The 22,318-nt window shown below is 47.4% G+C and overlaps 1 protein-coding gene across 6 annotated transcripts; it reads right to left on the reverse strand.

Annotated features, from left to right (window-relative positions):
• Nucleotides 1–157: 157 nt before the first annotated feature.
• arid1aa (AT-rich interaction domain 1Aa) lies at nucleotides 158–22,318 on the reverse strand. 6 transcript variants are annotated; one of them, XM_029745425.1, is made up of 20 exons: nucleotides 19,773–22,318; nucleotides 15,717–15,935; nucleotides 14,962–15,582; nucleotides 14,654–14,761; nucleotides 13,698–13,938; nucleotides 13,379–13,468; nucleotides 12,871–13,044; nucleotides 11,870–12,206; nucleotides 9,312–9,457; nucleotides 8,674–8,780; nucleotides 8,202–8,411; nucleotides 7,730–7,934; nucleotides 6,581–6,710; nucleotides 6,219–6,406; nucleotides 5,968–6,127; nucleotides 5,612–5,737; nucleotides 5,287–5,383; nucleotides 4,243–5,110; nucleotides 3,920–4,050; nucleotides 158–3,444 (listed from the first exon to the last, which is right to left on the reverse strand). In XM_029745425.1, the coding sequence occupies exons 1-20, from the start codon at nucleotides 20,685–20,687 to the stop codon at nucleotides 1,510–1,512; spliced, it is 7,008 nt and encodes a 2,335-aa protein (XP_029601285.1). In that variant the 5' UTR covers nucleotides 20,688–22,318; the 3' UTR covers nucleotides 158–1,509. The 6 variants fall into 6 exon arrangements, with proteins under 6 accessions (XP_029601285.1, XP_029601284.1, XP_029601283.1 ...); XM_029745424.1 differs by having other exon boundaries at nucleotides 5,266–5,383; XM_029745423.1 differs by having other exon boundaries at nucleotides 5,266–5,383; nucleotides 8,196–8,411.

Genomic DNA, 22,318 nt, shown 5'->3' on the forward strand with positions numbered 1-22,318 from the left:
TGCACACCAGTGTGCAGGATTTTATCCCAGCCCAGTTCTAACATAATAACCCGATTCAGTTTATCAAGCTTGACAATTAGTTGAATCAAGTGTTCTAGTACTGGGCTAAAATAAAAAAAATACATGCACACCCCAGTACTTTCACAGGGCCAGTGACTGTAGAAAAATAAACTGCTTTTTAATAAATTGTACATCTGAGAAAGACACTGCAAGTCCAACTGAACAAAACCAAACATCTTATGAAGATTTAATGTACATTTATTCTTACCACGTGGAACATATAGTATAAAGATTTCATACTGAATGATATTCATTGAGCCAAAAAAAGGAAAAGGAGGAATTTACATGTTTTTAGCTACATAGTTTGAAATACAAATATGCAGAATCCTGGAGAAATGAATTGTCAAGTGTGTTTCTTCATCTAGAGTTTTTTTGTTGTACCAGGAGGTGATAACAGATTTGATCTGAGTCTGCCATACTAAGGAGCCGTGGAGTGAGAGGCCGGAGGATGGTCTATCAGCAGGGACTGGACGACAGGAACCAAACTCATGGGTCACGCCATTCCTCATCAACAAAATGTGTGGGAATAATGACACAGAGACAGACACAGAAAGGAAGTGTAATGTACAATATCATATATATACACCACAGCAAAGCTGCATCTGAAGTTGAAAACCAATCCTAAGAGGTGATTTATTTTACAAGGGTCAATTCATACAATCAAGGGCTAAAGAGAGGAGGTAAGGGTGTTGTAGTAGGTTCTCGGTACTTTGGGGAAAGCCTTTTAGCTTTTAACGTCAAAACTAAAATGACCTTTTAACTCTAGTAGAGCTGCATTGGCAAGGTTTTTCTGTATGAAACTTTTTTACAGAATGCCTGACACTCGAGCAGTACGGTAGAGAAAATGCCCTACAATCTACTGCACAGGCCTCCCCAGCGAAGGTGTTTCAACAGCCTACTGAGTGGTAGGTTGTCTGGTAAGCATCCAAATTACAGCAACTATGCCATCAGATCAGGCTGTTCCTCAGTCTGCTTTACCTCCAAACATGAACCAGTCTGACTCACTCACTGTGCTCTCGAGGGGCACACAAGGGAACACATTATCCCCAAATTTCCTGTAAACGAGACAGCAACTTTGGTTACAGTTTGTTTTTCAGCTATTTATTTATCTTTATTAAAAATACACCCCCCCCCCAAAAAAAAAACATGTGGAACACTCCTAAACCCAGGTTCTCCACTCTGTCATCTAGTTGGCATTAATGTTACAAGTTGTGACAGTTTGTGGAGTCTCTGGTTTGTAAATCCACCAATGTAGCTTTGTGACGTCCCTTCTCCTTGAGTGAGAACAGCGAAAGGGGGCTCAGAGAGTGGAATCTGAAGGGTTTGCATAAATTAAAAACAGTCACTTGAACTTTCCCTGCCCCCTACACACATACAAGCCAGGTTGTAACCAGGGGGTGAGGGGGGGACGAAACCAAGAGGAGGTGGAGCCAAAGCTCCCTACAGCTGTCATGACTGGCCAATCAGAAAGAGTACATCGCAGATGACATGAGACACCACCGAGTTCATGAGAGGTGACACAGAGAGGTCAAGGAGGCGTGACTCGTAGAGTGTGAACTCTGAGTGGTTCTCCTCCACTTTGGCTAAGGCATGCAGGGCCCGGGCCGCCCGCCGCATCATGTCATTACTGGTGGGCTCGAAGTGCATCCCCTGCAGGTGCAGCAGAGAGTTCTGGCTCTGCTGTAGCTGGGTGGCCGCCAGGCTGTCCTCCAAGAAGCCCAGGAGGTTACCCACGCTTCCCTTCTGCACGGCAATGGCGCGCGCTGCCATGCTGTCTCCCTGGGCCAGGTTGGCCAACAACACCACCGACATCTCCCTGCAGACGGCCACCTTTCTCTCCCCAACCAGCCGCACCAAGGTCCCATACAGCTTCTCTAACCGAGCCAACGGCGGCGTGGCCAGGACCAGGTCCACATTGTTGTCTTGGATGCTCAGCTTGCTGAGGGTCTCCAAGACCAGTCTCTGGGGGGACATTGCGCTGTGTGGCCCCAACGTGGGGAAGGGGTCCTGGGCCTCAGCCGAGGGGCACACAGCCCAGTGGAGGAGGCCGTCCAGCAGCGGAAGGCAAATGCTCTCGGGGTAGATGGAGAGGTCCAGCTGGCCAGAGATGTTGGCCAGAGTGACCAGGCAGTTCTCCCTCAACAGCGACAGGCAGTCCCACCACCATTCGTCCCTCTGGCCAAGACAGTCATCAGACTCCTCCTCCTTCTCGTAGGTGAGCGGGGCCTGTTTCCTCTCAGGGTGGCGGTGGTGCAGCAGCACTAGGCGACCCAGCAGCAGCATGAGGCCAGGGTGTTTGGACATCTCCTGGTCGTTGCCAGGCACAAAGGAGAGGCTGCGCACGATGTTGGAGACGCAAACACAGCGGCGGGCCAGAGCATCCTGCCAGTTGTCCAGTGTAACCAGTGGGCCCTCGTCCTTGCTGTGAGGCTCGTCCTCCACCACACGCTGGGGGACTTGCTGACGAGGGGGTCCGCTCGATTTGTCGTGCTCCTGCTGACTCTGGGGCTCTTCCGTCTGTGACATTTCCTCTGTCTCAGCGTCCGAGTGCTCGGACTTCCCCTCCTTACCGTCGGTTGTTGTTGAGGCCTTCTCTGTGGATGATGGCTGGGAGGGCCTCTGATCCCTACCCCCCTTCTGCTTGTCTTTCTCTGTGGGGGTAGCATTTTCCTTGTCCCCCACGTTCTCTGGTTCTGGCCGTTTCCTCTTGGTTGTGGGGATGACCAGCACTCGTTCTCGTGGGACCAGGAATTCCTCCCTCCTTTCAAAGTGGGTCTGGATGTGTTCCGTGCTGTCTCCGCCGCCGGCACTCCAGTGGAGCAGCCCACTGTCAAACTCCTGCACTTTTCCTCTCTGGGTTGCCCTGCCTGCCGGAAACGGGTCCTTCTTCCGTACCATCTTCAGGGGGAGCTTGTCGAACTTGCTAGCCTGTTTGGGTCTCTCCTGGGGGGTAGCCGGGCCCAGGCCAGGGGGGTCCGATGAAGAGCTGGGCTGCTCAAAGGTAGAGAAGCTCTTCTCCTCATCTTCAGCATCCTTCTCTTTCAGAGTGTCCCGTTCTGAGCACAACTCCTGCTCATCCTCTTGCTTCACCCGAGCCTGTCCCTCAATTGTCGTCCCGGCCGGCTGTTTTGAACGCTGCACCACCACCTCTTCTTCCTCCTCCTCGTCATCATCATCATCCTCCTCCTCATCCTCTCCTTCTACCTTCATGTCCTCCACCCCTGGTTCCTCATCTTCCGTGCAGCTCCAGTCTCTTTTCAGGGCATCAGGGTCCAGTAGAGTCCTCTGGCCGGGATCGCCCACCTCGTACTCGCGCAGGATCCCAAAGATCTCGATGAGGCAGCGCCGGAAGTACTCCACCACCAGCTCCAGCAGGCCAGGCAGCTGAGGAGAAAATCAATAGTTTACATTGTATGATATGATGTGCATGACAGAAAATCTGGAAAAGGGTTTGGGAATAGGTCAAATTTAATACATTTGTGAAAGGATAAATGTAAAAACAAAAAGCCCTAAATCAGAAAATATGACATTTCTGATTGGATAGGTTTACCATGTAGGGTTTTTATTAAAACCGCTATCCCACATTGTGGCCAGTGTAGTAATAATAATTTAGTGAGTGCTTATATTTGTCCTATTTACACATGTACAAGTGTGCATTCATGTGTTTTGCATAGCAGACTCTCCCCAAGACACCCTCAGAGAGTGGGGTCACATCTAGGGTCTGGCAAAATTAGGTTTAAGCACCTTATTCATGGGCATCGTCAGATTTTTCACCTTGTCGGCTCGGGATTCGAACTAGCGACCTTTTGGTTACTGGCCCAAAGCTCTACCCGCTAGGCTACCTTTCTTGTTAGCTCACCGAATTGAGGTTGAAGGTGGAGATGCTGTTGTCGTCATACAGGAGGATGTTGATGGTGTCGAGGGCCCACGTGCTCTCAGCCAACAGGCCAGACTTTAGGGACATCATCACCCTCCAAGCCTCTGGGGTCCCTATGGAGATACAAAGTATTTGAACTCAAGCCGATACCCTTCACAGTACTGATGGACCACACAATACAAACACGTTCATAGAGAGCCGAAGCAACCTATCATTGTAATGTCCAAATGTGATCCCTAAATACTGTATAATGCATGTATAATAACATTGATTGTGGGTGGAGTTGTGGGATGTGATAGCCATACCGATATCTTTCGTTGTGAGGCATCGGCGTGGTTTTAGGATGGGGTGGGTGGCCTCCACTGAGCCTGGGGGAAAGGGCATGTCTCTACGGATCAGAGGGGACTGCACAGACTGGGGCACTATGTGAGAGGCAGGAACCGGGGGCCCTGCCTTTTGCATCTTGATGCCACTGTGCATGTAGGGAGATTTACTGGGCGACGTCCGGCTCTCCATGGGGCCCCCGCGGGGCATGGGGGAGGGACTGGACACCTGTGGAATGTGGTTCTGCATGGCCTGAGCGGATTGGTAGTTGGACTGTAGGGTGCGGGTCATGGGCGGGCCCGTCCCTCCAGGGCCGTAGGGGGGCTGCCGAGGGCCCATCTGACCTGGCCCCCATTGGCCCTCGTGGTTCATGCGCTGCTCTGATGATATTTCCTCCGAACCACGGTTCATGCCGGGGTGGCCAGGTCCCTGGGCTGGGCCCCCTGGGGGGACACCCTGCCGGTTGGGGTAGTTGCCGGGATAGTTCAGCTCCCCGCGGCCTTGCCACACAACACCCGGGGGTCCGTCAGGGCTTGGCTGCATCATCTGAGGGGGCATGGAGGGCTGGGCGTTGGGCCCCGTGGCGGCCTGCATGCGCTCTCTGTTGAAGGGGAAGGGGAACTGGCCCTGGGGACCAGGCAGGCGGCGGTCAGTGCCGGTGAAGGAGCCGCTGCTGTACTGGGGTTGGTACATCTCTGGCTGGCCAGCAGGGGGTGCAGAGGCCACCCCTGGCTGCTGCTGCGGTTGTTGTTGCTGCTGCTGCAGCCCTGCACTGAAGGGTGCGCTGTACATCTCCCCCTCGTGACGCTTCGCTGGTGGGTAGCCCCCTTCCACGGGACGCTTGTAGTTCTGCATAGAGCAAATATGCTTAGTTAGGTGGTGTCATTACATTGCATCAGATGAATGTTGATGGCTTTTACTCATCTATACAGTAAGTACTACTTTTTGGGGTAATAACACATGGCTAGTGGTTACTACATTACAGATTGATTTCCAGTGCTTACACAGTGGGTTGGAGCCATCACCTGTTGTTGCTGTGGGTACATTCCTGGCTGTTGATTGGGATAGGAACCACCAGGGGGAGTACCATGGCCAGGATATTGATTACCATAGGAATCATTCCTGTAAACAACCACAATACATCAACAAGACATTCCAAATAAGCCGAGTGCCTATGTACCTAATATTGCTACTGTATACTGCTAGTGTGCCAATAAACCCTCTGAAAAACAACCCAATCTTTACAATATTGCAAGACTATAAATGCTGAGACAGTCAGTGCATGGTGTCTGTCTGCACAAGTTTATGTCAGACCTCTCCTGAGAGAGTGGTGCTGGGTGGTGAACTTACCGTGGCTGCTGCTGTGGTGGGTAGCGGTTTGGCGAGTACATCCCCGTGTCGGAGTTGACGGGCATCAGGTTTGGCTGCGGTGCACCAGATCCCATGCTGCCCTCTGGGCCCATCCCCTGCTCTGGCCTGGTAAACAACACCATACAGGACAAGGTTGGTTGACCACACTTAGTACAAATCATTTCCATAAAAAAGGAAATGAGCAGACTTCTTCACAGTCAAAGATGGTGTCTGTATAGAAATAGAATTATACTCAATATGGCCTCCAGTCCACCCATCATAGACACATTGACTTGAATGTGGGTGTCCTTTATAGTAATTATATTTCTACGATCTAAGCATGTGTAGGGTCTTACCTCCTTTCGTAGCCTTGTCCGTAAGGTCCTGGTCCGTACGGTTGTCTCTGAGCCATCGACATGTTCCCCATAGCACCTGGAGGAGGCCCACGGTTAAACTGTTGCTGCTCAGCCATCCCACTGTTAGGACCCTGACTGGCAGGCAAGAACTGCTCCCCAACTGGAAAGAAATACACACTCCGTCAGCAAGGGACCCAGCTTCCCAGCACCATCAGTTTCAAGGGATCTTTCTTGTAGCCGCTTCTACCCACCTTTCCGCATGGCACCAAAGGGGTCTTTGTTAGGCCCTGGACCCTCGTAGGGCCCTGGACCCATGCGACCTGGCATCTCTGGGGTGCTCATGCCAGACTGGTAGCCAGAGTTAGGGGTCAAGGAGTTCCTTCTGGGGAAAGCAGGGTCACTACCGTCAGCAAATGGGTCCTGCAGCGCCACATTGCTCCTAAAAGATAGAGGGACGTTTAGGGAGTAAATAGGGGTTTATCAAAACAGATAGCAAAGTTGGGGTGAATTCCATTTAAATTCAATAAGTAAATTAAAATTCCAATTGAAGAATTTAATCTCCTGAATGCAATTGATAACTCAAAGAGGATGAGATTGAAGCGCTGCAACTCACCTGGCCCCGGGTGGTATCTGGGTGGGGTGTGGGGTGGAGGCGGGTGTGGGGGGCTTGAGGTCGCTGCCCTCGGCCATGGAGCTGCTGGTGGACTGGGGGGTCTGAGGGCCCTGGAGAGAACCTGACCCAGCTACCGGAACAAAAGAGGGACATTTCAGTTAGAGAGAGTTGACTTTCATCGGGTGGTTTGAGCCCTGAATGCTGATTGTCTGAAAGCTGTGGTATATCAGACCACATACCACCGGTATGACAATGATTACTATTTACTGGTCTAATAACATTGGTAACCAGTTTATAATATCAATAAGGCACCTTGGGGGTTTGTGGTATATGGCCAATATAATAAGGCTACGCGTTGCGTCGTGCCTAAGAATAGCACTTGACCGTGGTATACTGGCCATATACCACACCTTCTCGGGCCGTTTTGCTTAATTATACAGGTCATTCAATTGACATTTCTACCGATACTAGACTGTGGCGACATTATCTATATGAATACAGCTGCCAATTCATTAAAGCAGTCAGATGCATTTAACATAGCGCACTTCATTTTATTATGGCATCAGGTTCATTCTTTACCAGAAATTAAGCTGGCCCTCTTCGAATTCAAGTAGGTTGATTCATTGCTTTCTTTTTATTTATAAAGTTCTCTAACAAAAACTCCCGCCGTACCTAACTTTGTTAATAACAAATAATAAGTATGAGTTACCATACCGGGTCTCAGGGATGGCTAACTCTGGAAATCTCTTCAGTCTCCTCAGAGTTAGGTAAATGTGCTTTTATTTTCTTTGCACCCCATGTATGGAGCAGAGTTCCCTACAAATGGATGTTCTGGTGCCTCTCAGGCAGTTCAAAATGTTGATTGGGGACCTCTTTGCTGTTGAATGTGATTGTAATTTTTTATAAAAATATATATTTTTATATTGTATTTTGTAAATTATGTGTATGCAGGTCTCCCTTGTGAAAGAGATCTTGGTCTCAATGGGACTCCCTGTTCAAATCATCAAAGCCCAAAAAAGTTTTGCAACGAAAATGAGCTTTTCATATTGGACAAGACCAGGTAGACCCAACCAGTTTCAGTCCGTTTTCTTCCGTTTGATGCCTAATAATTACGACCCTGTATAGTGTGGATAACCGTCTGGCACTGACCTGGGGAGGGTGGCTGGACCTTGGCCTGGTTGGCCTTCTTGTTGTCAGTGATGATCTCAGGAGGGGGGTCCTCCCCGCGTTCGATCTTGCACTCGAAGGCGTACAGACATTGGATGTACTGCTTCTTCAGGGAGCTGGCAGCGCTGCTCGACGTGCCAACGTTCAGGTTGGTGGATAGCTCCCGCCACTTCTTGTTCTTGTTCACCTGGACATAGAGCATGAAGACAGGAACATTAAAACAGGGACCAGAGAGAAGGGGATGAGCAAATAAGAACCAAGAGATTGTGCATGGTGTGTTTGTGCATGTGTTATACTTATTTATTGAACCAATATTTATCCAGGAATTCCCATTGAGGTCAGAAGACCTCTTTTATAAGGGAAACCTGGCCAAGAGGGCACCTCAATAGGGAAATACATAGATCAAACACACTACAGTGTATGCATGCATAGTACAGCACAAACCTACACTGACCTGTGCGAAGCCTCCAATCTCCTTGACCGAGACATAGAGTCTGAAGAGGTCTAGGGGCTTGCGGCCCACAGCAGGCAGATTGGTCATGCCCATGGCTTTCTCCTCGATAAAGCCCAGGTAGCGGTCCACCCACATCTTCCTCTCAAGCTCGGGGCCCAGCTCATACAGACGCGTGATCTTCTCGTTGGTTGTCGTGGAAGAGCTTGACTTCTGTAAGGTGTCAAGAGAACACAGGACGTCAAGAGAGAGCCGTCATGAGGGAAAGGGTTGGGTTATAAACCCATTGGTCTTATTTCCCTTTAGTAGCTAGCTCATTGGCAACTGTAATAACCATGGAATAAAGTCAAAAGTATGATCGTAACACGTAACAGTTTACAAACAATATGGTTTATAATGTAGTTTCTTTTAACGTACACACAAGCCCTTAAATAAAATTGTCCCAAGTGGACAGACAAAGCCATTATCTTATCACCTTGGATTTAGTCGGTTCTACTTTCGGTGTTCCGTCCACTTTGTTGTTCATCTTCTGGCCCTGGTTCATTTTCCCATCCATACCAAACTCTGGACTGGGGGCCAAACCTAGGTACAAGGATACATTGTGGGGTTGAGCACTGTTCAATGGCTTTTGAACAACAATTCTCGGGATCAGGACATATACCAAACAACTGCTGAACGAACAGAGGCAGCTGACATTTTTTTGTATTCTAATTTCAGAGCAATACGGACTAACAACAAAGTTTCCCCTATAGAACTTATTCATACCACGGCCATTGTTCAATTGACCAACGTTATCTTCAAACAGGATAGGAAGTGCTCTGGTTAAACCAATGCAAAAACTTTCCTCAAGTGTAACTTAGATTAACAACCACTGCACTAAAACTATATTTGTTTTGGAAAACTCATACTTAGCTACCGCACTATCCGTCTATGCTAGAACTTTCAGATGCAAAAAAGGTCTATTGTGAAAACACTGCAGACAAATTGCATCAGGCCTTACTAGCCACCCCAATGCAAACCTATGCCACTGACCACCATCCCAACCATTTCATTCTGCCATTTCAGAAATACCCGGGGCACCATGGAGCAACAGTATTGGACTACAGTACTCACCACTGGAGTTATTGGCCATGTTGGGCCCCATAGGGAAAGGCGGGCCGCCCTGCGCGTTCATCATGCCAGGCATGTTGTTCATGGAAGGGCCATAGGGGGCGCCAGAGCCCATCATGCCAGGGGACATGTTGGGGTAGCCAGGCATCCTGAACGATGAGGGACAACCACACTTTTAGCATGATAGCAGAGTTAAAAACATTGTTCTCCTGCTGAGAAATTAATCTCTTATGCTGAAAAACAATCAGTTATGCAACAATATCACTAAATAAGAAAGAGTGAGTTATGAGTGCCATTGCAAGGGGGAATTGTTTGAGTTCTTGATATGAAAATGACTAGTGACTTTGTACACTAAAGAGAGGGAAAATATGCTGAACCTGCATCTGAATTCTCCAATGCATTTCATGTTTGGATGTAATGTGAGAGCCAGGTATTCCTCGTAGTGACAGGGGCTGGATAACATCTTGTCTGCCTCTGCCTGTCTACCTCTCAGTAAGTCTGTCCTCATCTCATCTGCTCTCTCCTTTGTTTATTTCCTGTTGCTATAATCACTCATCTCACTGCCTTCACTGGACCTTCAACGTAGAGGAAAATCTACTACTTAGGACCAGATAAGGCATACGCAACACATTAACAATGATAAAAAAAATATTATATTGGCTGGAGGCACACACCTGTCTAATAAGGTCCCACAGTTGACAGTGCATGTCAAAGCAAAAACCAAGCCATGAGGTCGAAGGAATTGTCCGTAGAGCTCTGAGACAGGATTGTGTCGAGGCACAGATCTCGTGAAGGGTACCAAAAACTGTCTGCAGCATTGAAGGTCCCCAAGAACACAGTGGCCTCCATAATTCTTAAATTAAAGAAGTTTGGAACCACCAAGACTATTCCTAGAGCTTGCAGCCCGGTCAAACTGAACAATCGGGGGAGAATGGCCTTGGTCAGGGAGGTGACCAAGAACCCAATGGTCACTCTGATAGGGCTTGAGAGTTCCAGAAGGACAACCATCTCTGCAGCACTCCACCAATCAGGCCTTTATGGTACAGTGGCCAGACAGAAGACACTTCTCAGTAAAAGGCACAAGAGCCCTCTTGGAGTTTGCCAAAAGGCACCTAAAGGACTCTCAGATCATGAGAAACAAGATTCTCTGGTCTGATGAAACCAAGATTGAACTCTTTGGCCTGAATGCCAAGCGCCACGTCCGGAGGAAACCTTGCATCATCACTACGGTGAAGCATGGTGGTGGCAGAATCATGCTGTGGGGATGTTTTTCAGCGGCAGGGACTGGAAGGCTAGTCAGGATTGAGGGAAAGATGAACGGAGCAAAGTACAGATAGATCCTTGATGAAAACGTTCTCCAGAGCGCTCAGGACCTCAGACAAAGGTTCATCTTCCAACAGGACAACGACCCTAAGCACACAGCCAAGACAAAGCAGGCGTGGCTTCGGGACAAGTCTCTGAATGTCCTTGAGTGGCTCAGCCAGAGCCCGGACTTGAACCCGATCGAACATCTCTGGTGAAACCTGAAAATAGCTGTGCAGCGACGCTCCCCATTAAACTTGACAGAGCTTGAGAGGATCTGCAGAGAAGAATGGAGAAACTTCCCAAATACAGGTGTGCCAAACTCATAGCGTCATACCCAAGAAGACTTGAGGCTGTAAACGCTGCCAAAGGTGCTTCAACAAAGTACTAAGTAAAGGGTCAGAATACTTATGTAAATGTGATATTTCAGTTCTTGTAATAAATTTGCAAACTTTTCTAAAAAAACAGTTTTTGCTTTGTCATTATGGGGTATTGTGTGTAGATTGATGAGGGGGGAAAAAACAATTTAACCCATTTTAGAATAACATGCTGACCACACCACCAGCGTCGCATATACATGGGAAAGGCGGGCCGCCTTTGTGGTTGTCCCACATTTACATGTTATTCAAGCATTGCATCCACGCCATTGCGCGTCAACGAGCACACGCGTAGCCAGACGCTAAAATAGAACTTAGTTCTATTTGTGACGCTTGACGCCCTGTCTCTCCCATCTCCTCATTGGTTTGTAGGAGCATATACCCACATGGGTGATTGAAAGATGAACTGAGGTCCACACTTCAGTCCAGTTGGGAGTGGTAATGCACCTTAAAGTTGGTTGCCATCCGCCATATAAAGTCCAAAGAAGAAGCCTGAAGGAGGAGAGATTACTAGAAAAAAATTATTTGGTTTACCGTTTTATTGTGGATTAATTGTCGGAGTAGAGGACCTTGTGCATTTCAGGTAAAATAACAACCCAATGTTTATATCCCAGGACAAATTAGCAAGCACAGCAAGGTAGCTAGCTAAATTGCCTTAAATGTTTAATGCTTTCGACCTGTCTCCAAATTAATATTGTTGGTTCAGTTTGTTTTGATTTTCAACCTGCTGATCGCGTCTAGTGTGGGTGGAAAAATCAACAACTGGTCTGGTCAGCATGTAAGGCTGTAATGTAACAACAATGTGGAAAAAGTCAAGGGGTCTGAATACTTTCCAAATGCACCGTACATGTGTAATATGGGTTAGTAAAGAGTATAGTGTACCTGCTGTGTATGGAGTTGGTAGCAGCGTGTTGCATGACTACAGCTGCAGCCTCCTGGGCCTTCCGGTTGAGGCCGGGGGGAGGGCACATCCCTGAGCCCACCTGAGGTGGCATGTTACCCATATTGGGTGGCATGTTGGGCACCATGTTAGGGCCATAGGGACGCACTCCCATCTGGCCCGCAGGCATTCTACCAGGGGGGATGCCTGCGTATGGCAGCCCCCCTTGCCCAGACATGGGGTTGGCAATGCCAGGGCCAGAGTTCATGGGGTTGCCCATGCCAGGGCCAGGGTAGTTGGCATTGGGCATGTTGTTGTATCCAGGTTGCCGGGGGTAACCTGTAATAGAATGAACAAAAACAGTGTGTAAAAAATGTGTTAAAAAAAATAAAAAAAACACTGCTCAGGTGACATTGGGAAGACTAGCTATAAGCGCAAAACAACAAACTAAATATTTAATCAACTTGGGGTTGTATTGTGAAAGGTGTACTTGACTGCTAATGTCTGTTTAAGTTGTGCAAGGCACTATACTGAGCTGGCAGTGGAGCTGTGCACACTGAGCTAATGAGCCTGCCATCACAGTGGCAGCTCTACTGACAGGGGGGGCTCTGCTATGTCAGCTGACTGTTCTCCATGGCTAAAAATAGCTGCACTAGGCTCAAAGAGGGAGGGATGAGCTGATAGGATGGAATTCCTGAGGCAAAAATACATATTCCATGGATTTGGCTGGGGGAACAAACAAGAAGCAACTTCACAGGATGGTGAGACAATTAAGTGGGATGCATTTATACATTGGCAGTCAGAGGATAACCAAAATGTTAAAGATCAAAATGATTAAAAGTCTATTTGGTATATCAACTGAGTTGTTATTTTTCAAGTGTACCAAATTTAGAAATTTTAACATAAAATAGAACTCACTTCTATTAAAAGCAAAACTAAACCAAAGGATCCTTTAACTAATTGCCACCAGCCTTTTTTGCACAGTGTAACCCACAGAACTCACCTTGTGGGCCATACTGCCCACCCTGGGGTCCGTAGCCCCCCATGGAGTTGTTCTGCTGCTGATAAGGTCCCATCCCAGGGTGCATCTGGCCTCCAGAGGACTGTCGGGGTGACAGGGGAGAGGCAGACTGTGGTGAACCATATGGGGGCATCTGGGGGTTTCTCTGTATGAACCCTGGCAGGGTCAGAGAAGAGAGAGTGAAAGAGATGTTAATCCTCCAACAAAACACTGGAAATCTCTCATAAAACACATCAGAGGGCTTTGGTACAGAAATTACCCAGTATTTACTTAGAAAATACACGGTAAAATGGCAATTACATGTAATATTATTTGAAGTACCAGAAAGTACCCATTGTTACCACACAATTTTCAATTAAGTACCAGGTAAATACCAGTGGTATCATAAAATAAAGTGTAACCAAAGTTTCTTTAAAACAGCACACTGTCAGTGGTCCCTGCAGAGTGGGGTAGTACTATGTGAAGGGATTCTCAGTCAGGGTGAACTCACCTCTCTCCTGGGCCATGGGAGACTGGCTCATAGCGGGGTGCAGACTCCCGTCAGACTGCACACTCGATGGTCTAGGGGGCATCTGGGTCCCTAAACAACAGAAGGGTCATCTCAGTATGTAAATAACAAGTCTAAGTAGGAACAAGGCCACTAATGTCACTACTTAGTTAACTTAAGTGTCCCTTAAATATTTTTAATCCAACAAAATGCCCATAGATTGAAACAGTGGAGCTACTGCAGCCAAGCATCTTTTAAAACCATGCAGTATCTCCATTGTTTCAATCTATATTCATATTCACTCTTGTGTACGTGTGTTCACCTGGCATTGTGGCGGGTGAGAGGGGCCCCGTGCGGGAGGTGGTGGCACTGGCGGGGGAGCCGGCGGGTGACGGTGAGGGCCCTCGGATGCCTGGCAGGTGGGGAGAGGTGTGGGGCGAGAAGGGCGACTGGGCCAGGTTGCTCTGCTCGCCCTGGCTGCTTGACACACCTGAAGTGCTCACGCCAGGACTCAGAGCGCCATCCGTGCCCGTGGGCAGGTCATCGATGGAGCCTGAGAGATCCTGCAGACACACAAGACAGGAGACAGCGGGGCCTATGATGAGGAGACGCTGTGGAAAAACGCCGGCCTGAAGCAATCGACACAACAGCTATTAGCTGACTGTACAGTTAGCAGTGAGACATCTTGATAACAACTCCATGCATTTCCTGTAGCTCTGTCTACTAGCACAACAGAAGCACATACAGGATGCAAGCACAATTTAATCTCCTCAGTTTTAGAAAGCATGACAGCACACTTTCTATTAGGTTTGGAGACATGTGACACACACACACACACACACACACACACAGTTGTCGTTATTGATCTTGTCGAGGAAAAGAGAGGGCATATTAGAGCAGGGGTTGTCATGGTTACCATGTGAATCTGATACACGCTCTCACACACACGTTAGGCGTGTACGCCGTCACTTTTGCGCTCGTTTTATCCAGGCCGGAGCTCTGCTCAAATTTACTAATATTCATCTCCCAGACAACATTTCTGCAAGTCCACAAAACACGCTACGCATGCCCAATGACATCTACAGACACATAGCATTAATTAACCACAACAGCATACACAACCACAACAGCATACACAACGGTTTTACTATGTTAAGTCTAAAATGGGTCACACGGAATCATGCAAACATGTTTCAATGCATTATGATTTTAGAACAATGTAATAATTTGATTTATAGATGTATAGTATACCTTTGCACAGGTTGGGTGAGGACTCACCGGTAGGCTGGACAGCTGGCCTTGCATGCTGACGTCCTCTGAGACACTTTTGGGCTGGTTGGAGGGAGGGGCGCTAGACTGGGAACTGAACGAGTCCTGGGATATCTCCTGGGGGAGAGAACGAGACAATCAGTATTGAAGAGCATTCACATACATGCGCACATGAGAATACACAGTGACAATACCAATGCCTTCCATCTGGTGAGCAAGTATGGCAACCGGTACTGCACGTTCAATGACGATATCAAAGGTACCTCAATCATAATACATAAATTGCGCGCACACATACACACCAAACTCAGTTGTACCTGCTGTGGTGGAGGAGGGAAGCGTTGGTAAGGTGACTGCTGTGACTGCTGTTGCTGTGGAGGATTCTGGGAGTAGGATGCAGGCTGGCCCTGTGGATGCTGGCTGTGACCTGGTGGTTGCTGAGGGGGTTGAGAAGGTATCTGGGGTTGCTGCTGCTGCTGCGTGGGGAGCTGTTGTGGGCCCTGCGTGGGTGGATAGCTAAGCTGGGGCTGCGACACTGCTGGGACCTGGGAGCTGGCCTGCTGTGGAGGCTGGCTGGGGGGCCCCTGCTGCTGGGGGTAAGGAGGCTGACCAGACTGGGCCTGAGCCTGGGCTGGGCCCTGGGAGTAGGGCGGCTGAGACTGTGGGGGCCCTTGGGATGGACCTGGCTGCGGGCCCTGGGACTGGGGGGGCATGTGGGGCTGCGGATAGGGCGGCCCACCCTGGGCATGTGAGGCTGACGTCTGGGGAGGATGGGACTGCTGAGGGTAGGGTGTCTGACCACCCTGCTGTCCCAGAGGTGCCTGGGGGTAGGGCCCTTGCTGCTGGCCTGGGTGTAAAGCCTGGCCCTGTTGGCCGTAGTAGGGCCCTTGGCCCTGAGGCCCATAGCCTCCTGGTCCCTGCTGCCCATAAGACGGCATCTATACACAAATACAGACGAAAGTTAGAAAATAGGTAGGCATATGACAAGCAAGCCATATAGTAGTGTGTGAATAGGAGGGCTAATTCCGGTGTGAGAGAATGTAGGAATAATTCAGCTTTTGACACCACTGACCTGCTGCCCGTACTGCATGCCTCCCATAGCCCCAGGGGTGCGGCCCTGCATGACCACCGGGTATCTCTGGGAGCCAAGGGGACCGTAGCCTTGGCCCGGGTATGCGTGACCCTGCTGGGCTCCTGGGGGTGGCCCCTGCCCAGGTTGTTGGGAGTATGGACTGCCCCCTCCGTACTGCTGGCCTCTCATTTTAGCCATCGGATCCATTGCACCTGGGGGCTGTGGAGCAGAAACAAAGATGAAATACATGAATAACACTTCATAACATGAACACTATTAAAAAAAATACTGAGAAGTGTGGTTGACCGGATGTACCATAGGTCACAAAAGACTTGGATACGGGCAGATGACTATACTATAGTTTATAGGCACTTTAATTATATAGCAGGGGTCTCACATGCAAGCCAACTCACACATTTCAAGCTTCCCAACACAGCAAGAGCTATAGGTACGCATTTTCCCATCCAGATAGGCACAAAAACTAAAAACATGACAAAGGGGAAGTCCATAGAACACACGTGAGAGCATTACTAGAGCAAAGGGAACAAGGATTTTTTCCCCCTTCACATTTCCCACGGTCATTAACCTGACTTTTACCTTTTTTGTGCCATGTTTACAGAAGTCAGAGCTATAAATAAACACACACACATACATACATACATACATACATACATACATACGTGTGTGTGTAATATATATATATATATATATATATATATATATATCTCTCTCATCTCAAATGGAGGGCAGTCTGCCCAATCTTAAACACATCCCAGCTGTGGTCCTGTTTGGCTTGCCAGCTGGTTTCCCTTCTGGGCGGGGGGGCAATTCTGGCTCTGAATGAATGACATCATAAATGGAAGAAGTAGCCTACTCACTATACTGTGTTATGATGTAAACACAACTAACTATGAGTAAGGTATCCACTCAATGGAGAAAGTTCTCTTAAATCTCTAGGCCTCCATCTCAACATTATAATTTCACTATGTAAACCGCTAACCCTTAGGCATATCAGTTTAACTTGCTCAACTCAAAATAACCTAAACAAGGGTCGTCAAAATATTCCATGTCGATAAGGTTAATAACAACAAATGGACAAGCGAATGAAAACATAAGCATTAATTTACCACAGTGGATTCTTATGGGCTTTATTTCTTTATCTGTACCCTTGTCAATGCACACTGCTCTGAGACTTGAGACAGCTCTGGCACGTCACTGCTAAACAAAGGCCTTTAGAAATGGAGGGCAAAAAGCCTTTCTTGACATTTCCCAGCTTCCAGATAATTAATTGAAATAAATAAAAGCAGCACATGGCTAATCTGCATAAGACAGAGTGGAGACTCCCTAGGTGGGGGAGAGGCGGCTGGACTGTCTCTGTGATTGGCCAAGGGGGGTTAGAAGGAATTCTTAGTCACACACAGAGAGACAGAGTGGCACATGAGATACAGCAGCTACTCATGTCTCACACACGGCTCATGTTCACCTCGCTATGCAGGGTCAACACACAGCAATGCCACAGGATGTAGACCTAACCTTGCCTCAGGAATACATCTGTATGTCATTGATAGATGAACCCATCAAATGGGACAAAGTGGATGATGTCTCCCTAACACGTTAACATTGGTATGCATTACCATCACCAACCTAATAAAGATCCTATTGATGACCAAAACATTGTCAGGTAGAAGTTTGTTAGGGAAAAGTAAAGGTGCATGAGTATTACTGCTTTACATTTACATTTTTGTCATTTAGCAGACGCTCTTATCCAGAGCGACTTACAGTAGTGAATGCATACATTTCATACATTTTTTCTCCGTACTGGTCCCCCGTGGGAAACAAACCCACAACCCTGGCGTTGCAAACACCATGCTCTACCAACTGAGCCACACGGGACATTTAATATGCTAGTGAGCTATGGCATGTAAGCAAAGACAGCTGGGCATACATCAGATAGGCCACACTGTAGTCTCGAAGCATGTACATACATTTCATGACAGTTGGTTAGTTCTGGGCGATATTCATGGGTAGATAGGTCGTCAGAGCAGATTTCAGCTTTCCATGATATTTACAGTGGTCACGCCCAAATATGATTGCACCAGATTGTGTTTTCAGGTACAACAGCAAGTTCTTGTTGTAGCCTACATAAGGGTTTTCCAAACTTGGTCCTAGGGCCCCCCCCTGGATGGACGTTTTGGTTTTTGCCCAAGCACTACACAGCTGATTCAAATAACCAACTCACCATCAAGTTGATTATTTGAAATCAGCTGTGTAGTGCAAGGGCTAAAACATGCACACAGGGGTGCCCCAGGACCAAGTTTGGGAAACCCTGGCCTACATGGGCCAAATTCAGTTGCTTCAAAATATGAGAAACCCTGTCAAAATAGAGTCTGTGCAACCTGAACTTGCCAAATAATGTTAATTTAGCAATGTCTTTATTTCAAATTCATATCAGACCCACATGGTCTTTTGATCCTTCAAATTGTTATTGTGATAAATGTTCACATTTTTGTGATATGGATTGTTTGTGATGGATTGCTCATCTGGCATCGACTGTACACATCTCAACCACTAAGAAAAATTGCTTCGTTTCAGATTTGTAGCTTATAAATGCATGGTGCAGATACAAAAACGATTTAAAATGACAGTATAATAAATTATTAACTTGGGTGATTTTCCTTGTCATTTTACTTTGATCCAAAATGAGAGGAGATCGTGCGTGCTTAACAATGAGGGTAAAGATACTATAGCCATTTTCATCTGCCTTTCTTTATAGGATGGTGCAAATACGGTTCCGTACTTATACATGTAGGCTACCGAGTTCCGCAAACTCTTCCATTTGCCATGTTGGTTGCGGTTGTTAATGAATATAGAAATTCAACAGGTATGGGTTAGGCTATACCACGTAAAAAAAAAAATAAACTGTGGCACACAATATCAAACTGGATTGACAAAGGTTAAACGTGAATAACTTGGTCAATGGGACAAACTCTGACCGTCTCTCCTTATCATAGAATGCATGTGGAATAGTGCAAACAGGCATGTCATAGGTGTGGGAAACAGATGATTGCAAAGTAGTAATTCAGAGAAATTGCCAAAAATGTGTTTAGTATGAGCAATCATGGATTTCTGCAATGTGGAGGTGTGCACTTAACAGGAACTGTTGTTGCTTTACAGCATATGCAATTATAAATGGCCAAGAGCACAGGGTGAGGAGCCAATCAGATCTCAGCTAGCATGTCAAACCAAGACCAACTGTCAACCGGGTTTGACAGCAGGATTTTTACCTCCACAATTCAAATCCCAGAGAAAAGCAATCTGCAGTCAGTCACACAAATGACTAGGCCAATGTTTACAAGCAGAATGCGGTGGGGGAAGCAGTTCCTGGCAACAGAGGCGCCAATTGACACTGTTTCATAAATACATAGGCCAGTGTGTGTTGATTAAAATGTAGCATTTTACATCATTTAGTTACTTGTGCAGTCCACTTCAAATCACTTTCAAACACACACGAACACTTGAGTCTAGGCAACATCAGTGTTCTGGGCTTGCAAGTGTTGTGCATTTCCTTCACAATTTCCATAATGATCAAACAGAGTTGCCGACATAAAAATGTATAGTCTACTCATAAGCATTACATTGTACTCCAAAACGACTGACGTTACCAGTACAAACTATAAGAAATACCCATATTATGGAATAACTGTTTAATTACGTTATATACCGCCCTGCCGAGAAACAAGTCAGAGTAATGAATATAGGCCTTTAGTGCTTTTTCACCTCTTTCCAGATTCGGGCCTCCATTCTCTGAACGTTCGAAGTTCGATTTCATAAGGAGGATTACCGAATAACAGCTGCCTGCAAATGATACATTTCATACCAACTAAATAAATACTGTTTAATGAGGTGGTGTTGGAAAAACGAGAGGCAGCCATTTTAGAGTGTCTTCGCAAGCGAACTGGCTAGCAACAATGGCTGGCCTGCTACTTTTATGAACTACATACATAAGATTACACCAAATGTACAGCAATAAAGATTCGGTGGAACATGGGCCTTTACCTGGCTTCTACCTAGGGGTTGCCCTGTACTTCCAGGGCTCATAGGCGGCGGATGATGGGTCCTTTGTTGCCAACCCGGATTCCCCCCTCCATACTGACCGCTACTGCCCGTGTCTGTTGGTCCCTTACTAGCGCCTTCCTGATTACTATATTCACTAGATGGGTAATTTGGATATATACGCGTGGAGCTTGGAGATGTTAGGAGCTGGTTGAGGGTTGGGGTAGACGTTGGCTGTGGATTCCCCATATTATATCTCTGGTTGTTGTAAGATGCAGCCATTGCTGTGGGTCCTCCTGCTGGTTGCTGCTTAACGTTAGCTGGCTGTCCCCCAGCTGCTGGAGCCTGGGTATTACGTGAGGGGTTCATGCCGTATCCTTGGCCAGAATAGGGAGTTCTGTTCGGGAATGGATTGTAATTGTTAAACTGGTGGTTAGAAAAGCCATGGTCGTGCGAATTGGGTTGATATGGGTCCATCATATTACTCGACTGCACGGCTGGACCTGCAGCAGCTGCCATGCCAGGGCTTTGTTGTCCGCCATGTTGATGAAAAGGGGCCCGGCCGTAGTGTTGACTGTATCCATAAGAAGGTGGAGGAAAACCGGACCCATGGTGGTGTACCATCCCGGGATGGTTATTCCCCTCGGATCCGATGGAATCATTCTGATTATTATTAGTCCTGGAAGGGTTCCCGTTCCCGTTCTTCATCTCAGGTTCCCCTCCTCCCCCTGCATTTCCAACATCGGCCCCGTCCTGCAGATCCCCCCGGCCCGGAGATCCGCGCTCTAATCCCGGCTGCTTGTTTTCCTGCTGCTTTTCCCCCAGTATAGAATCCTCATTTGGGTCTCGATCCGGTTTCTTTAGTTCGGAAGGCGGGCTTGTGTTGAGAGTGGCGGCGCTGGCGACCTGAGCGGCCATAATACCCCCCTCTCTCGGCGAGTCAGTCACAATCAAACGCTAGCATTGAATATAAATAATTGTTTATAACCATTTATCCTTGTCCCAACTCATTCCCACCCCTTTCACCGGACCGAATCCGGTTTTGTCTCCTGATTCCGATGTGAAAATAATTGGACACGTAATAATAAACCTCAAGGATGCATAAACAGACATATATTCCGGGGGTTCTATTAGTGAGCGAGAATTGAGGCAAGGAACGGAGCGAACCAGCACGAGGCTCCGCGAGATACAGCCATTTTACTAAGCCGTACAGACAGAAGTAAAGTACGGATTGGAGCTAGGTGGGAACCCGGAGTGGATTCGTTCATTTTTACATTGCATAAGGGCACAAAAGTGGTTGCATTCATAAAGTGATGTTTGGGTTTTAAATGCAACGATTCTTAAAACATGAATCGTTGCTTTGTTCCATTCTATCGACTGTTTTTGAACAATTCAACATGCGACAGGCCTGTAAGCAGGCACCTGATGATTGAGTGGTCATGTTTCATGATTTGGAAGTGTGAATAATAACTATTAGATACATTGTTTCATTATGATGTATCCACATTCAATGAATATCGTTTGGTTGAAAGACTCCTGCTCTGGGCCAGGACTGAAGGGGTAGCATTTCACCAGTGTCGATGTGTCATCGTGTGCATACTATGTGATGAGGTCGCCAGAATGAATGAGGAAGTGAAACAGAAAAATAAGGTAGTCACACAAATCAGCTACAATCTGGTCATGTTAGCATGTTCTAAATATCAAAACCCAGTTGGGACCTAAAATTGATATTAGCTCTGAATTTTAGAGGGAAAACTTTGCCAGAACGAGACTACTAATGCACCCTCACACTAATTCGCTACCCACCCCCTCTCGGTCTGTCTCTCTTTCCTAACGGCAGCAGAAACACTCCTCTTGTGAGTGTGGGGGATGGGCAGTGAACACAGCTTTCTCAGCCGCCGACATTGAACTACGCTGGCCAACCCTGACCTTGCCCTGAGAAGGAGGGGAATCCCACTCATATCAATAGTTACTCAGTCAAATGTAAAACACATTTTTATTAACATTTTGAATCGTGTACTTTGAGTGTACCACAATTTCTTAAGGGGGGGGGTTAATTGGGTTGTTGCATTTATGCCATATTCTGATCAATGTGAGGTTAATCTACAGTCCCCCCCCCCCCAATACACAAACACAGTTGTACAGGGGGCGCTAAGGAAAAAGGAAGTAAGTGCACACTCACATGTATAAACATTCACAACTCAACCTCACATTCTCCCTGGCATTCTCATAGCCTGAGAGTGATGATCAGTCCCAGACCATCACATACACACATAAACACACACATTGTCTGGAGTGTGCTGAGGAAGGAGGTGCCACTCTATGACACATACACACACTAGGGAATGCTTGACAGAAGTGCTACTCTGTAACTGTAGAAAAGGCCCATGGAGTTGGTGGAAGAATCCTTTAATTCATGGCCACTTGCTCAGCTGGGCCAGGGGCGCTTTAATTAGGTCAGGTGGAAATGTCCGACAGATCTCAACTCCGTAAAAGGAGGAAATCGCCATCGCCCGATCTCGCTGCTTTCTCTTCCTTAACTCCATCTA

Source organism: Salmo trutta, unplaced genomic scaffold (assembly GCF_901001165.1).
Source record: "Salmo trutta unplaced genomic scaffold, fSalTru1.1, whole genome shotgun sequence".
Taxonomy (NCBI): domain Eukaryota; kingdom Metazoa; phylum Chordata; class Actinopteri; order Salmoniformes; family Salmonidae; genus Salmo; species Salmo trutta.

Bases quoted from the DNA above. Each gene is read 5' to 3' on its own strand.
- arid1aa (XM_029745420.1), bottom strand. From the start codon at position 20,687: ATGGCCGCTCAGGTCGCCAGCGCCGCCACTCTCAACACAAGCCCGCCT. The intron at 15,583-15,716 runs GTCAGTGGTGTC...ATTTGTGTATAG, and splicing joins GCATGCAGTACGGGCAGCAG to ATGCCGTCTTATGGGCAGCA. The intron at 6,128-6,218 runs GTGGGTAGAAGC...ATTTCTTTCCAG, and splicing joins CTTTGGTGCCATGCGGAAAG to TTGGGGAGCAGTTCTTGCCT.